Consider the following 17,690-nt stretch of genomic DNA (forward strand, 5'->3'; position numbering starts at 1 on the left):
CTTGCCCCTGAGCTATGTGCACTTAATTTCTGGTACTTACTTCTCGGGTAGAAAAATTCCTCAATTAAGATTTTGCCATATAGATCAAGTTTGAGAATTCTAAAATAGATACTTTTAGTGGAAGAGACAGGCAAAGGTCATTTTTCATATAGCATAACAATTTGTGCAATGGCTTTGGTACAGTAGATTTCCTGATGCATTTAAATGTTTTTATTATAGATCATTAGCTTTGAGAGGACTTTGAAATGATAGAATCTACCCTATCATATTACAGAGGGAGAAAGTGAACTTCAGAAAGGATTTTACTTGCCTAAGTTCATATGGCTTCTCATTTGCAAAGATTTTGACCTTAGAATTCAATCTTATGTTTTTAAAAATTATGCTCTAAAATATAAATTCTTTGTTTTCTTGATTTTAGTAGCAAACAGTTCTTAGAGGAAAGGTAGAGCCATTGTTTTTCCATTAATACCATTTTATCTCAGAGGATAAATTAATCTGACCTGATTTATCCTTAACAAGGCCATGTTAATATTCATTCTCAAATCTGTGAGTTTTCAAAGACTTTCAATTATATTTATTTTTGATACTATGCTTTAGAATTTTTTTCCTGGTTACAAAACTCAAAGTGAAATGTCTTTAATTTCCAGGCATTGTGGGAGTCTTTTTTTGCCTTTCTTGAAAGAGAGATGTTATATATGACTCTCTTTCAACCTTCAGTCACATCACATTAGTTTTTTTTTACTGATTTCAGTTTTTTCAGAATCCTTGGATATAAATGAGACCTTGCAAATTTAGACAGATTCCTTTTGTTTAAGTCATCTATAACTTCAAGGATAGTTCTTTTTTGGGGAGAAGGAGGGGTTGCTTCCTACTTTCCTTTCTTAGGTTTTACCTGTTCTAGTAGTTGAATCCTTTCTCTGGTCTCAGGGGAAGGGCCATTCTTTTTCCTCCCTAGAGCTAACTCATCTATCTCAATCCTGGATCCCATTTGTTTCTGATTCTTAAGAGAGCTGGTTCTCTCATTTATCTCATTTCTGGTCAGCATCTTCAATCTCTTCTTTTTAGCTGGTTTCTTTCATCTGATTTTCAGCATATATGGCTTCCTCAATCCACAAAAACTAACTCAAACTTGTCATTCACTCTTGTTTCTTCCCTTTTTTTTTTTTTAAAACCTTCTCCTTTTCTTCCTACCATAGATATTAGGTGATCATCTACTGTGTGCTAGATTCTGTGCAGGACATTTAGGCTGCCAGACTTTGCCAATGAGTAGTACTCTAACTGCATTTTCTACCTATTCACTCATTTAACTCTTTGTTAGGTCTTATATCTACCATTCTCCTGAAACTTATCTTTCTGTATGATTGTCAGTTACTCAGTCAATAAGCATTTATTATTATACCAAGAATGTAAAGATAAGCAAAGAATAGTTCCTGTTTTCAAGGGAGTCACATTATAATAGGCAAGACAATATGAAAAAATAATTATATACATACAAGATATATACAGAGAAAATAGAGCATAAAATCATGGCCGGAGTGATGGGGACCAGAAAAGGCCTCACACAGAGGACAAGATTTGGTCTGAGTCTTGAAGGAACCAAGGGAAATAAAGAGGTAGCAAGGAGATGAACAAGAAGAACATTCCAGGTATGGAGGATGAGTATGAAAAAGCAATGGGATGGGAGATAGATTGTTGAGTGTAAGGAATAAGAAGCAAGCTAATATGGCTATGAGAGAAGTATGAGACAAGTAGAATATAAAGAAACTGGGAACATAGCAAGGGACCAGATCATTTAAAATTTTAAGTGACAGAGGAGCTGGATATAATAGGAAGCCACTGTTTTTTGAGTAAGTGGGTAACATAGTCAGACCTGAACTTTTGGAAAATTACTTTGTTGAGTGGAGAGAAACTTGAGCTAGGGAGACCAATTAGACAACTATTACAGTCATTCAGGTAAGAAGTAATAGGGACCTGAAATTGGTACCTCTGTCAGAGGTAGTAAAGGATAGAGGAGATATATCTGAGGGAAGTAAAGATAGAAATGAGAAGATTTGGCAAAGGATTGGATATGTGACTTGTTATCAAATCCACTGGCTTCTCCTTTATCCTCATTCTTCTTGAATCCTTTGCCACCTTTTATTATTATTGACCATCCTTGCTCCTGTTTCTTGAAGCTTTCTTTTCTTTTAGCATGATTCTATATTGTATTGGTTCTCAAACTATTTCTCTGATGGTTTTTCTTTATATGATCTCTTTTAACTTTTCATCTCTCTAGCTTTGGCTAATTTCCCTAGCTTGTTCTTCAATCTTTTAATTTTTTATTTCTTAGACAACTCTTCTAGTCTCAAAACTTTGCATAACTCTTCTATGTTGATGACCCCTGGATATTTTATCTTTAATTCTATACAGTACTAGTCCTGTGTTTCATATCATTTTGTTGTTAGGTACAGAAATATATGAAAGATCTATTACTTTGAAATCACAGGAAAACTCCCCAGTGTGAGAGCCCCTTCTATGGATTGTTGAACAGAACATTTTATGTGAACAGATTTACCTCTCAGGGATTTAGTCCTAGGATTTAAGACACAAAGGAGTTAAATGTTAGAAGGGGGATTAGAATTTTGCTTAAATATAGTATTTCCCAATCTGAACTCATCATCTTTACTGTTTGCCACAAAATGAATTTCCCTTATCAGTTTCCCTGACTTGTCAGTAATATCATCATTCACAGGTTGCTTAAACCTAAAATCTTAGTTGCATTTTGGATTTATCCTTTTCCTTCTTACACTATCTCTAGATACCATGTTTTGCTTAAGTCTTTCTGTGTATCATTACAATCTCTACCAGATTACTCTCTATATTCTTTAGCAGAACTTCTAAATGTAGAGGAGGCCTTTGGACACTGTAAATAAAACATTTTGATAGATTTTATCCAGAAAATTTTTGAGGGTAAATAGGAGCCGGGGGATAAAGATTTTATAATTTTTTTGTTTCTTATATTTCCAGAGTCTAACACATTGCATTCTCAACAACTTAAACATTATAGGCATTTAATAAATATATACTGAATTGAATTCAATATTTAATGAAACACACTGGACTAAAATACAAACTCATTCTTTTGGGGGTAATATTAACTGAAAAGTAATGTACCAGTTTTTTAAAAGAATTTCTTTTTAAAGAGAATTTGATCTTAATATAAAATCTTAGAAATCTATTGACACCAAATATTCACATACTGTATAGACAAGAGTTTCTTGGCATTTTTTTTTTTTTTTTGGTCATAGATCCCTTTGACAATCTGCTATAGACTCTGGATCCCTTCTCAAAATTTTAGCTATTAAATGCATAAAATAAAATGTGTAGTATTACAATGGAAATTACTAACATTCAAATGCATTTACCAAAATGTTAAAGCTTCCAGTTCATGGACCTCTCAAAATCTATTCATGGACCTCATAGATGAACTCTGGGTTAAGAATCCCTACTTTATAGTGAAACCTGAGTGATTTATTTGCCTTTCCATGGTACTGACAGATGGATTACAGGCCAGAAGTTTTAAGAATCCCCCAAGTCAAAAGGATAAAGAGAGCTCAACTAAATAGGAGATAAAGAAACTTGAATCTGTGCTTATTTTATTTGCATCGTGTCATATTTTACATTGAATTTTATGTCCAATATTGGTTTTTGGGTTACATGCCTTTATGTACTTTATCAAATGTAACATCTCTCAACATCTTGTGATATAAATTGAGATGTCATTAGATGACCTCTGATATTTTTTCCAGTTCCAAATTTATGATCTTATGATCCGGTGTTACCATAGGGGAGAAGTAGACATATATATGTGATGACCACACTAGCACTCCAGACACCCCAGAATCAGTGGGAATCAGGATAAGCAAAAGTTCTTAGTCTTTATTCTTGGTCTTTAGATGCAGGATTGAACAGTATGGAAGCAGAATCTCCGCCACTGCCTTCTTCCTCGTCTACCGCCAAAGTGACTCTGGCTAGTCTTATTCTACCCCCTAGTCCCTCCTACAATCCTCTGTATACACCAATCATTGAGCCAGCACAGGATAGTGGGAAGGACCATTTTCCAAGCATATGCCCATAGAATATTGTCCAATCAGTAATTAGCCCTAAGTGCTTGAACTGACCTCAGTGCATCAGCTCGAGTTTCAGCCCTCTACACATATAGACCTTTCTCTTTATTATTTCACTTTCTTTATGCTGTTTTTTATTCTCCAATTCCTCCTTGAAACTGATTATAGGTCAGATATTTCATGACAATATAGTCTTTTGGGAACACATTGGGTAACCAGGATAATAATGAAGGGCTTCAAAATCATGCATTATGTATATCATTTAAAGGAAGTGGAGATGTTTACCTTGGATAGGGAAGACAAGAGGGGGATGGTGGTATGGATAGGAGCTTGTCTTCAAGTATTTGAAAGGTTGTTGTTATGTTTCAGAGAATTTTGACTCATTCTGCTTGGCTCCAGAGGGGAGAACCCCTAGCAATCAGTGGTAGTTGTAAAGAATAAAATTTCAGCTTGATATAAACAAGGATTTACTAATAATTAGAGCTCTCTCCAAATATGGAAAAGGGCTTCTTTCAGAGGGATAACTTTCCTCTCATTTGAGGTTTTATATAGTGGTTGACTTGCTACCTGTCTATAATCCTTCAGTGAGTATTCTTTTTTGAGTATTTGTTGGAATAGACAACCTCCTAATTCTCTTCCATCTCTGAATTTCTGTGATGCTGATTCTTTGATTCTGTAATCTCCTTTTCTACACTGGCCAAGTCTTTTTAATTTTCCCTCAACCTATCACTTCAACTGTACTTTCCCTGATTCCCTAATGGGAACTCTACCCTAATCAACACAGTGTTTATTTTCACTCTTGGTACGGTGCTTATGGCCCTTTTATCTGAAATGCATTTCTTTCTTTTTTCTTCTTATTCCAGTCTTGTCCTCAAGGTTCAATTTAAGTCACAAAAGCTTTCTGGACTATTTGAACTGGTGCTGATCATACAGTTTATTACTTGATTATATACTGTTTGTTCAATCATGTGTTATTACCTATGCTGTAAACCTCTTGTGGTCAGGAAAAACATTCCATTTTGTTAAATCTAGTGCTCTATAAGACATGTAAACATAAAATGTTTTCCTTATTCTGCTTGTTTTGCTCAACATCAGTTCATGTGAATCTTTTCACGCCTTTCTGAAATCAGCTGTTCATCATTTTTAATAGAACAACAATATTCCATTACTTCATTCAGCTATTCCCTAATTGATGGACATCTACTCATTTTCCAATTCTTTGCCACCACAAAAAGAACTGCTACAAATATTTTTGCACATGTTGGTCCTTTCCCCTCATTTATGATTTCTTTGCGATACCGACCCAGTGGAGACACTGCTGGATCAAAGTTGCATGCACAGTTTTATACCCTTTTGAGCATAGTTCCGAATTGCTCTCCAAAATAATTGGATCATTTCACAACTTCTCCAACAATGCGTTAGTGTCTCTGCTTCCCCACATCCCCTCCAACATTTTTCATTATCTTTTCCTGTCATGTTAGTTAATCTGAGAGGTGTAAAGTGGTACCTCAGAGTTGTTTTGATTTGAATTTCTCTAATCAATAGTGATTTAGAGCATTTTTTCATATGACTATAAATGTCTTTAATTCCTTCATCTCAAAATTATCTGTTGATATCCTTTGATGTTTATCAACTGGAGAATGATTTATATTCTTATAACTTTGACTCAATTCTTCATATATTTTAGAAATGAGACCTTTATCAGAAACATTGGCTGTAAACATTTTTTCCTAGCTTTCTGCTTTCCTTCTAATCTTGGCTATGTTGGTTTTGTATATGCAAAAATTTTTAAATATAATCAAAGTTGTTTATTTTTAAATGTAGGTAAAACCCCCATTTTATAGAAGATAAAACTGAGCCTTAGTGAGATTAAAAGACTTGTTCAAAGTCACATTAGTTAATAGGTGGCAAAACTAGGCCTTGAATACAGGTCTTTTTGTAACTCTACCTTTAATGTTCCCTTTATTTTTTTTCAAGGCTTTCTTTCAAAGTCCAAGAAACTATACTTTTTTCTCGTGTTTCACAAAGAAGCAGTATTTTCCTTAATCCTTCCTTTGTGCCTAATTTATTTAAGCAGTCATTTCCCATTTCTCTCTAGGTCTCATATATTATCTCATTTCCTATTTTTTCATTTCTCGTTTCTAATATTTTAAAAAATTTTTACTCAGGATGAAACGCTGTCTATAAAAGGAGACTCAGCAATGGAAACAGATACTTTTTTTTTCAGAAATATTTTTCTTATTGTTCCTGTTACTGATTTCCCAAGAGAATATAATCATTCATTACCATCAATTAATATTGACTGAGCCCTTGTCATTTCTACAGCAAATAATCTGGCTATTTAAAGTAAGGACTTGGCTTGTAAAAAGATCTAAGTTCATCTACCTTAAAGAAAAATAAAGGGGCAGACTCACAATCATCAGAATGTATGAAACATAAGTAAAAATCTTCTTATACCAAAGTTATCTTAGGAAACAACTCTTGCAATATTTTAAAATATGTCTACTAAAGTAAATGGCTATAATGAAATATTTTTATAAGAAGTCCTTTAATGACAATAGCAATTAGTGATATGTTTCTTGGGCCCTTTTTGATAAGATGATCACATTGTACTGTTTAGAAATATGAACAAAAAGGCTCAAACTCAATAATTAATAGTCAATAAGTATTAAGTATCTACTGTATGCCAGACATGGTGCTAAATCTTAGGGATATTACAGGGTATAATGAATGAAACAAGCCCTACTCATAAAGATATCTTACATTTTAATGGGAGAGACAAGTGCATATAAAATACATAGCATTAATAGAAAACTAAACTAATAACTACAGCTGTACACAAACACATACATTTGAAGTAAGTAAATAAAAGGTAGTACAGGAAGAAGGTCATTAGCAGCAGATCAACAAATAATTAACTTACAATTTCCCATTGTAGAAAAGTAAAAGACTAATTGGGATCCACAATCCTAGAATAATTTCATTTAGGTTATTAGTTTCCATTTGGAAGGTGGTCATGGTACATACAGCTGTGGTATAGTAGTGTTTGGAAAGGCACAAAACACAAGATTTGGAGTCTGGTGATTTGACTGGTGGTGGTCAACCATTTATTTATTTAATATATTACTTTGGATGCATCATATCACCTCTCAAAGAATTAATTTTTTTATGTGAAAAATGCACATTAATTACTTATACTCTGAATTTACAATGTGCTTTGCAAGGATAAAATGAATAAATTATATAAAATTTTTTAGAAATATAAATTGAGACGATTAATCTTCTATGCCAAAACATTTACCAGAGTGATAAAAAATACCTTTTCATATCTCATCTTCAACTTCTTTCTCATGAAAATAAGAAATAGAAAGCAATAAGGAATTAGGGATACCTGGGAATTTCATGGGAATTCAAGGTTAGACTTTTAAGTATGATAACCCATAAAGAAAAAGCCATAACTAACATATTTTGCATCTTGGGAAAATAATACAAAATATTCTTACTGTAGTCCATTATTGATATACGTGCTGCCCAAGTGATACTTATATTCTTAAAGTACATATCTGATCATATCAGCTCCCTACCTGATAAACATTATTGATTCCCTGTTACCTCCAGAATAACAAAACTCCTCTTTGTTATTTAAAAGTTTGTCACAACTTTGTCCCATTTTATCTTTCTAGCTGTAATAATATTATTAAAAATAATGATAAAAGCTAGCATTTAGGTAACATTTAAACATTCATAAAGCATATGACAATTGTTAATTCATATGATCCTTATAACACCTCTGGGAGATAGATCCTCTTACATTTTACAGATGAGGAAACTGAAGCTGGAAGAGGTTAAATGACTTGCAAATTTTGAACTTTGTTTTTTGAACTTTGAACTTAGGTCTTCCTCCTGGTAGGTAAGAGGCACAGTGGGTAGAGTGCTAGGCCTGAAGTCAGAAAGACTCATCTTCTTGAATTCAAATCTAGCTTCAGACATTTACTACCTGTGTGATTCTGGCCAAGTCATTTAACCCCACTTGCCTCAATTTTCTCATCTGTAAAATGAGCTGGAGAAGGACATAGCAACCCACTGTAGTGTCTTTGCCAAGGAAACCCCAAATGAGGTCATGAAGAATTGGATGTAACTAAAATGAGTGAACAACAGCAAAAATTTCCGACTCTAAGCTCAGTGCTCTGCCTACTGCACCATCTTTATGCATTTTTATGTAAGCTGTCTTTATGCATTATTACATATTACTCCCCTCTAAGTACTCCGTGATCTAGCCAAACTGCTCTTTTGCAGCTCTTCACCTACAATACACCATCTGTCATCTCTGTGTTTGTGCATATTTTCTATCTTTCATCCCTAGAGCCCATTCTCTCATATTCTCCATTTCTTGGAATTCCTGGTTTACTTCAAGACTTAACACATGCATCATTTCTCTGTCTCTCTCTCTGTCTCTCTCTGTCTGTGTCTCTTTCTGTCTTCTCAGTATACATACACATTGGAGCAGCTAGGTGGTGTAGTGGATAGAGCTTTAAGTTTGGAGTTAGGAAGAGCTCAATTCAAATTTAGCCTCAAACAACAACTAGCTATATGGCCCTGGGCAAGTCATTTAACCCTCGTCTGTCTCCATTTGTTTAACTATAAAATAAGATTAATAGTAGCACCTACCTCATGTAGTATAATGCTATATAAATGTTAGCTATTACAATAGTATATATATTTACATATACATTTATATGTATTTGTATCTATATCCAGATATACATTCACATATACAAACATATACATACTTATACACAATGGACACAGAGAACACATTTACGTGTGTGCCTGTCTTTTGTATCTCCATTAAGCTTGAGGACTTGAGGGGAGGGAACTATTTTGCTTTCGTCTTTGAATCTTTAGATATATGTGTATATATAGCTTTGTACCTGGTACATAGTAAATATTTAATGAATAAAATTTAGCTAGATAAGGTAACTGAGGCCCTGAAAGTAACTTGTCTAAGGTCACAGAGATAGTTAAACTGCAGATCCATTCTCACTCTAAATCTGTGGCCTTATATCTCAAGATACCTTTTTATTAGTTTGGATCCCCTATACTTTATTGATCACGGACAAAATGTCAGTTCTGTGCAGGAATTGCTGCCGCTGGCCCCTGAAAAAGCCATAAAGCATTATTTTGTCATCTGATGCCCATCTTTGCAGTTCACTGCTTTTGTGGAATGTTTTAAATTCTTTTATGACATAGGAAGTGACTGGTTTATAACTAATAGCCTTCCAAGTATTTAATTTTAAGTGGTTGGAATTCAGAGCTTACAAATTGCTCTGAAAAACTTTCAAAGGGCATCCTGTGCCAATTGGGATGATTTGGTTATGTGAAAATATAGCTGCAGCTCATTTATCTGGCCTTTTTGGGCAACAAAGCGCTACACATAAGCAGATAGCCACCTCTTGCTCTTCCCAGTCCTATATGGTTTGTTTTCATGGAACTTTTTTGTGAGGAAACTCTTAAAGTTTTATCATGCACGTCCCTTGCCTTCTGAAGCCACAAGAATGAGTTGCAATTCAGGTCTTCTAGAATCCCTCTGTTCAAATCCTATACATTTTATGTGAAATTATTGCTGATTCTTTTAGCTTTTTCTGTTCAAAAATTTACTATATATATATATATATATATATATATATATATACACTTAATGTTTGATTGGCAGATGACTTTTCTTTTCCAATGTATAGTGATGGAAAACAATGGCAAACCATTTTAATATCTTTGCTAAGAAAACCCCAAATGGGGGTTGAAAATGACTAAGTGATTAAATAGCAGGAACAACAAAAATTTATATATTGCATTAGAGTTGTGAGGAAAAGCCTGTGAAGTTCAAAGTGTCAAGCAAGTGAGCTGTTTGTTAGAACTACATCATAAGAATGAAGGACTGGGAGCAAATAAAGGAAGTATACTTTAATATATGATTTTTCTTCTTTTTTAAAATAGTGTTTTATTTTTTCCAAATATATGCAAAGATAGCTTTCAACATTCACTTTTACAAAATCTAATATGTGTTTTTTCCTCTTTTTAAAATAGTATTTTATTTTTTCCAATTACATGCAGATAGTTTCCAACATTCACTTTTACAGAAACCTTGTGTTTCGAATTTTCCTCCCTTTCCTCTCTCCTTTCCCCTCTTCAAGAGAGCAAGCAATTTGATATAAGTTAAACATGTGCAGTTCTAAATTTATTTCCATATTCATTATATTGCACACACACAAAAAATCAGATCAAAAAGGAAAAAAAAAACATGAGAAAGGAAAAAAAAACCCAACAACCAAGCAACAATAACAACAAAAAGTGAAAAAAATTATACTTTGATCTACATTCAGTCTCGATAATTCTCTCTTTGGATGTGGATGGCAATTTCTATCACAAGACTATTGGAATTTCCTTGAATCACCTTATTGATGAAAAGAGCCATGTCTAATAGTTGATCATCACGTAATCTTGTAGTTACTGTGTATAATGTTTTCTTGGTTCTGCTCAATTTACTTAGAGCATCAGTTCATGCAAGTTTTTCCAGGGTTTTTTGAAATCAGCTTGCTCATCATTTATTATAGAACAATAATATTCCATTACATTCATATACCATAAGTTACTTAGCCGTTCCTTAACTGAGGGGCATCTACTATCTCTATTTACTTCTCATTACAAAAAGAGTAGCTATAAATATTTTTGAACATGTGAGCCCTTTTTTATGAACTCTTTGGGATATAAATCCAGTAGTGAAACTGCTAGATCAAAGGGTATGCACAGTTTGATAGCTCTTTGGGGATAGTTCCAAAATTGCATTTTTTAAAATAATATCTATTTTGGTTGTTCAAAGGAGTTGTTTTTTGTTTCTAGCCTATTTCTTATAGTTGAGATTGCTAGGTAAGTAGCCTTCTGCCCTATAAGTAGTACAGTGAATAGAACATAGGGACTGGAGTCAGGAGGACCTGAGTTCAAATTGAGCAATCATAGTCACTAACTCTGTGACCTGGTCAAGTCATTTAACCTATTCAGTTTCTTCATTTTAAAAAGAGCTGGAGAAGACATGGCAAACTATTCCAGTATCTTTGCCAAGAAATCCCCAAATAGGGTCACAAAGAGCCTAATACTACTGAAACAACTGAACAATAACAACCACCAACAACAGAGTTCCTTGAAGGCAGGAACTTTAATCTTATTTACTTTGTATATTTGCCAAAACTTAGGATAGGTATTTAGGACATATGCTAAGCTACCTATATAATGGGCACTTAATAATTTGCTGTAGATATATAATGATGCCAAAGATCTCCATTTTCTTGGTCATGCATTGCAACTTAAATGAATGTGTTAAAATTTTCAGAAGTACATGTATACACACTAAATATTTAATCATTTCTAAAAACAATAGTGGTTGCAGCTTTTCCAGACTTTTGTTCTTTGCTATATAGTTTTTATAGGATGATTTTATATAATTTGATTTAAAAACAAATTATAAATTTCAACTTCTAGAACAATGCCAAATGAGTGAGTTTTAGCTAATAGCATCTTGGGTTCATGTTGCCTTATCTCATATCTCTGGAGATGTTTGTAGTTTGGACTGAGCCTTTGGGGAGCTAGAAGCTAATATGAGTAACCCCTAACTTTTGGTTTTGCTCTGGGACTTTGAACAAGACATTGCCTGGGGATGGAATGGGACAGGGAAGATGATATTTGTAGGGTGTTCTAGGTAATCTTGAATACTCAGTCAGAATTGAATTCATAGATCCAGTTGTTCCATTGGGTCTCAGACATGGTTTTAATTTTGGAACTGTACAAGTTTCTTGACTTTTTTTTTTTTTTTAAAAGTTCACAAGTCCAGGGATCAGTAGGGACCAGATTTGATGTCCTGGGGCAACGCTGGCCTGGAATATGGTACTCAAGTGTTTCATTATATAGGAAACATGGTTAGATGGAAAAGAAAGTATTGACTTAGAGTCAGGAGACTTGGATTCAAATCCCATCTCTGCAATTAACTATGTGAATATAGACATATCATGCAAACTCTAGGAGTCTCAGTTTCCTGCTCTATAATCTGGATTTGATAATAAAATTGGTAACCCCTACCATTTCCCAGGATCCTATTAAACCGAATATTTTAATCCTGGAAATTTAAATTTCTAAGACTTAAAAGATGAAATTAATTATTAACCTTGTTGATTTCTATTGCAGGGAAGCAAAAAAGAATGGCGTTTAAAGATGTTTGGCTTATTTTTCAGATCAAAAGTCAGAGGTATGTTATATAGATGGCAAAGAATTGGAGAGTATTTATTTCCATAGTAATTTAATGAAATATAAATGTGAATTAGAATGCTGTTTGAGACATGATAATATAATGATGATATAGTGATGATGTGATTAACTACAAGTGATTTGGTTATTATTCAGTTCAGATTTCATCTCCTAAAACACAGTTACCTATAATCATTCATTCTTTCTTTGCATTCAACAACTATTAGTTAAATGTCTAAGGTACTATCCTAGGTGATAGGGGACATAGATATATAATTAAATCTAGTTGTGATTCTGCCCTCAAGTACTTTATAGAAACTGAAGTTTAAAAGATCATAAAATGTCTCAGATGGAAGGAATCTTTGAGGTCATTTAGCTAATTCTCATTTTATAGATGAGGAAATTGAGCTTGATTAAGTGATATATTCAAGCCCACACAGATAATAGGAAGTGCTCATAAATATGTCTAAACCCAAATGCTTCGGTATTTCCAAATGAGGACATATATTCTGATAAATAATGGAATATTTAATATTCCAGTTATTAATCTCCCATGTAAATGTCATCAGTTAGTCCTCCTCCTTTTGCTCCTCATCATTTTTACTTGTTCTTAGCACATTGTAAATGCTTAATACATGCTTGTTGATTGACTAATTGAAAAGGTAGCACGTAAGATGGGACTCTTAAGGATAGGAAGGATTTTTAACAGGTAGAGACATTGATAGGGTGAATCTCTTCTAGTCATGAGAGACAGCATGGGTAGAAAGGTAAAAATGGTGACATGAGATTGAGGAAAAGCAAACAGTTTTATTTGAATGTTTAAAAGGGAATGCTAAAATGTTTGTGGCAGTCCTTTTTGTAGTGGCAAGAAACTGGAAACCGAATGGATGCCCATCAGTTGGAGAATGGCTGAATAAGTTATGGGATATGAATTTTATGGAATATTATTCTATGAGAATCAGGATGATTTCAGAGAGACCTGGAACAACTTATATGAACTGATGCTAAGTGAAGTGAGCAGAACCAGAAGATCATTGTATATGGCAACAGCAATATTATATGAAGATCAATTCTGATGAACATTGTTCTTTTCAACAATGGGATGATTCAGGCCAGGTGTCTTGTGATGATGAGAGACATTTACACCCAGAGAAGACTGTGGGAACTGAGTTTGGATTACAACATAGCATTTTCACCTTTTTTGTTGTTTGCTTGCATTTTGTTTTGTTTCCTATTTTTTCTCTTTGTGATCTGAGTTTTCTTGTGCAGCATTATATAAATATGTGTATAATATATATATATATATATATATGTATATATATATATATATATGCTGGTTTTAACATATATATTTTTGACATATTTAATATATAATGGATTACTTACCATCTAGGGGAAGAGAGTGGGGGGAAGAGGGGAAAATTTGGAACACAAGATTTTGCAAGGGTCAATGTTGAAAAATTATCCATAAATATGTTTAGAAAATAAAAAGCTTTAATAAAAAAAATAAAAAAAGGGAATGCTAAAAGACTGAAAAGAACATTGTAGTCATACGGTGGAAAGTCTTAAATGCCAGGATAAGGAGTTTGTATTTTATTTGTAAGCAGTAGAAAGTCATTGAAGATTTTTGAATAGGGGGATGAAATGGTCAAACCTATACATTCTATATGTCTGTCTGACTGTCTCTCTCCCCTCTCTTCTTTCCCTTTCCCTCTTCCTCCCTCCCTTCCATTTTCTCTCCCTCCCTCCCTCTGTCCCTCTGTCCTTCAGTCCTCTCTCTGTTTCTTTCTGTCTCTGTATTCTCTCTCTCTCTTCCCCCTGCTTTGTCTGTCTGTCTCTGTTTCTCTGTCTCTGTCTGCCACTCTTTTTCTTTCTAATGCATGTAGCAAAGAGAACAGATGGCTGAACACCTCTGACACATATTGGTTGTGTGACCGGGACAAGTCTTCTAATTTCTCAGTGCTTTAGGCAACTTTTTATTTTTATTTTTAGAATGGAGTTGCCCACTTTATATTTTTAAATTTTTACATTAAATTTTCATTTTTTCTCAGTTATATGTAAATAAATACTATTAGCACTTTAAAATAAAATTCAAGTTCCATAGTTTTTCCTTTCTTCTAACCTTTCCCCATTCTTGAGAGGGTTAGCAATTTAATATGGATTATATGTATGTGCAGTGATGCAAAATATTTCTGTATTAACCATGTTGCAAAAGAAAGCAGATTTAAAAAATCCACAAGAATAATAAATTTTTAAAAAGTATGTTTCATTCTGTACTAAATCAGTTCTTTTTCTGGTAGTAAGACATTTTTCATCATGCATCTTTTAGAACTATGTTAGATAGTTATATTACTGGAGTTGACTATGATACAATATTGCTGTTACTGTAAATAATGGTCTCCTGGGTCTGTTTATTTCACTTTACATCAGTTCACATAAGTCTTCTCAGGTTTTTCTGAGAGCCTCCTAGCCATCATTTCTTATAACACAATAGTATTCCATCACAAATGTGTATCACAACTTGTTCAGCCATTCCTCATTTGATGAGAATTTCCTCAATATCTAATTTTATGCCACAACAAAAAGAGCTGCTATGAATATTTTTTAGTGTATACAGACTTGGTTAGTGATATTGATGGGTCAAAAGGTACATATAGTTTTATAGCCCTTTGGGTATAATTCCAAACTGCTGTCCAGAATCTAGGCAACTTTTTATAAGTTAAGAGAATATATTGACAGATTTGTCGAGAAATTTTTTCAAGAGAAGCTCCCTCCATGAAAGAAATAATAAGTCTGGTGTCTCTTTCTCTCTCTGTCTCTATTTTTTTGTCTGTCTCTGTCTCATATCTATATATATCTATATATATCTATATATCTATATATAATGTACAAGGGATCTCCTCTGACATACTAAATTTCTTAAGGTTGGGAACTTTCATTTTTTTTTGTCTTTGTATTCTCAGTATCTAATAGAATGCCTGGCATATCATAGGTATTTAATAAATGCTCTTTGATTAATTGACTTTTCCCTTAATTTACTGTCTTTGTTGCAAGTTAATAACTCTTGACTGATTGATTTGGTGACTGCCTGAGTATGGGTGATGAGGAAGAGGGAAGAACCAAATATGACTTCAAAGTTTCCAACTTGGATGATGGAGAATTGAATTGCCATCAAGAGAAACAGGACATTAGGAGGAGGGAGGGGCAGGTTTTGGTATGTAGAGTCGTATGTGCCAACAGAACATTTAGGGAGAGATGTGTCCAGCTGTCAGTTGGACTAGAGGTCTAGGGAAGAGAGTGAGGCTGTGTGTAAGAGTATGTGTGTGATTTGTATAGAAGCGATCACTGATGCCACAGCCTTGTGCACAGTCATTAAATGACTGAACGTAAAGAAAAGTAAACACCATCTAATCAAACTTTTCATTTTACAGATGAATTAGAGGTTTAAAGGAAGGAAATAGCTTCTCCAAGAACACACATCTATTTATTAATATCTGTTTTTTTTAATTAGTTACTTTTTATTTTTAACTTTGTGCATCTGTATATTCTGTAGTTAAAGTATCTTTATCTAGATAAAAATAGCAGATCTATATTGATCAATAGATTAGCTCTTTATCAGTATCTTTTGCATTTTGGTTATGATATTGTCCTAAGATTGCAATTTGTCTTTTTATATTGAGGTCATTAAGATGCTAGCCTGTAGTAGACTGATTGTTGACTGCTTGGGGCCTATAGCACATTGTATGAATTGAGGCACCACAGCAATGAAAAAGGGCCAGATAGACTTTCCTTATTTCTGTGAATAACTATTTGTTGACTGTCTTTTATGTGAAGGCTGAGGGTTAGAAAAAAGGATTACCTTAAAGGAATAATAGGTAAATAGAAGTGAAAAGGATGTTCTAAGCATAGGGGATATTTGTAATAGTGGCACAGACCAGAGAACAACAGGGTATGTTTGAAAGCCTAGGGAAGTCATCCAGTTTGACTAAATCCTTGGAAATTATATGATCAAATCAAATTCCAGGAGTTTAAGGAATGCTTCCAATGTATCCTCTTCCATTCCTTATTGCCCCTGTAATACACTGAAACATGTTCAGCATCTTAAAAGAAGCCAGGAAACTTTCCTAAAGAAGGAAGAAGTGAAAACTGAATCTGGGGAATGACATTAGGGTTCACAGCATTTCTCACATACCCTTTTTTGGGTAAAAAAAAAATCATTTCTAAATGTTGACAAGCCTAATCATGTGTATTTTAGACTCCAGTCTCTAACTTCCTTCTTACTTTCAATTCTTGACACCTCCTAAGATCTTCCTGCATTCTTCAGTCTCCAGTCTATGCCTGGGGTGACTGGGGATTCTGACTGTTCATTAACACCCCACTTGGAAGACCTGTAACTGATTTTCCACTTGTCATTACTGTGTAGCCAGGAACCCTTTCATCCTTCTATCCTGAGAGCTCCTAATAAGAATATTGGAGAATTAAAAATGAAGCCACTTTGATGACAAGGGAAGTTTATCAAATAATTTCCTAACCAGTATAATGACCTTGAAGTGCAGTGATCCAGGAAGCTTATCACCCTATGTGAGCGGAATCACATTTCAGCTCCACAGCACCATCTAGTGATGTAGAGAATAAGCATATTGGTACCAAACAAATTGTAGCAGGGGATTAATGGAATATTAGGGCAAGAAGGAACTTTAGAGGTCACCTGATCCAACCAGCAGCATCACTTTACACCTGGGGAAACTGGGGCTCAGACAATGACTTATTTAATGTCACACAGCTAACTATTGGCAGCTGGAAGATCAAAACCATGTTGTTTGAATCTCTATTCAGAGTTTATTCTACTGAACCACTCTGTCCTAATCTGATAGAATACTTTTTGGATACTTCAGAAGACCTTTGATTTCCATTTTAGATCAAAGCAACTCTGTGCTTTTAGGAGAGAATTCTGGGTGTGCTTTCTCATTTTGTTCTTTCATTAAAATGAACTAAATCCATGCCTTAAAGAATGGTTTTCCAAACCAATCAGATAAGTTAATCTGGTTTCATCATATTAATAAATTATCCTTATAAAGCACATTATAGAATATTTTATATATAAGGTAGATGAGTACAGTTGATAAAGTTTTTATTTTATAGATGAGTCTCGCAAAAGTTAAGTGTTGTCCAAGATTGCTCTAGGATATGCCAGAACTAAAACTATAGTCCAGCTCTTCCCACTCTATATTCATAGCTTTTTCTACAATGCTGGACAGAATATATATGATCATATATCTGGAAAGGTCCTCA

At 33.9% G+C, this 17,690-nt stretch overlaps 1 protein-coding gene across 4 annotated transcripts in view; it reads left to right on the plus strand.

The window, feature by feature from the left end:
• DCDC2C (doublecortin domain containing 2C) overlaps positions 1–17,690 on the plus strand; it is a 186,417-nt gene that overhangs the window by 148,420 nt on the left and 20,307 nt on the right. For 3 of the 4 annotated variants that reach the window (XM_031951182.1, XM_031951181.1, XM_003757892.2), the window contains one exon: positions 12,339–12,399. The exons of the other annotated variant lie outside the window; for it this stretch is intronic. In XM_031951182.1, coding sequence (XP_031807042.1) covers positions 12,339–12,399 — 61 coding nt within the window. The remainder of the gene's footprint in view (positions 1–12,338; positions 12,400–17,690) is intronic. 4 annotated transcript variants of the gene reach the window in all.

This window comes from Sarcophilus harrisii, chromosome 2 (assembly GCF_902635505.1).
Source record: "Sarcophilus harrisii chromosome 2, mSarHar1.11, whole genome shotgun sequence".
Lineage (NCBI taxonomy): Eukaryota > Metazoa > Chordata > Mammalia > Dasyuromorphia > Dasyuridae > Sarcophilus > Sarcophilus harrisii.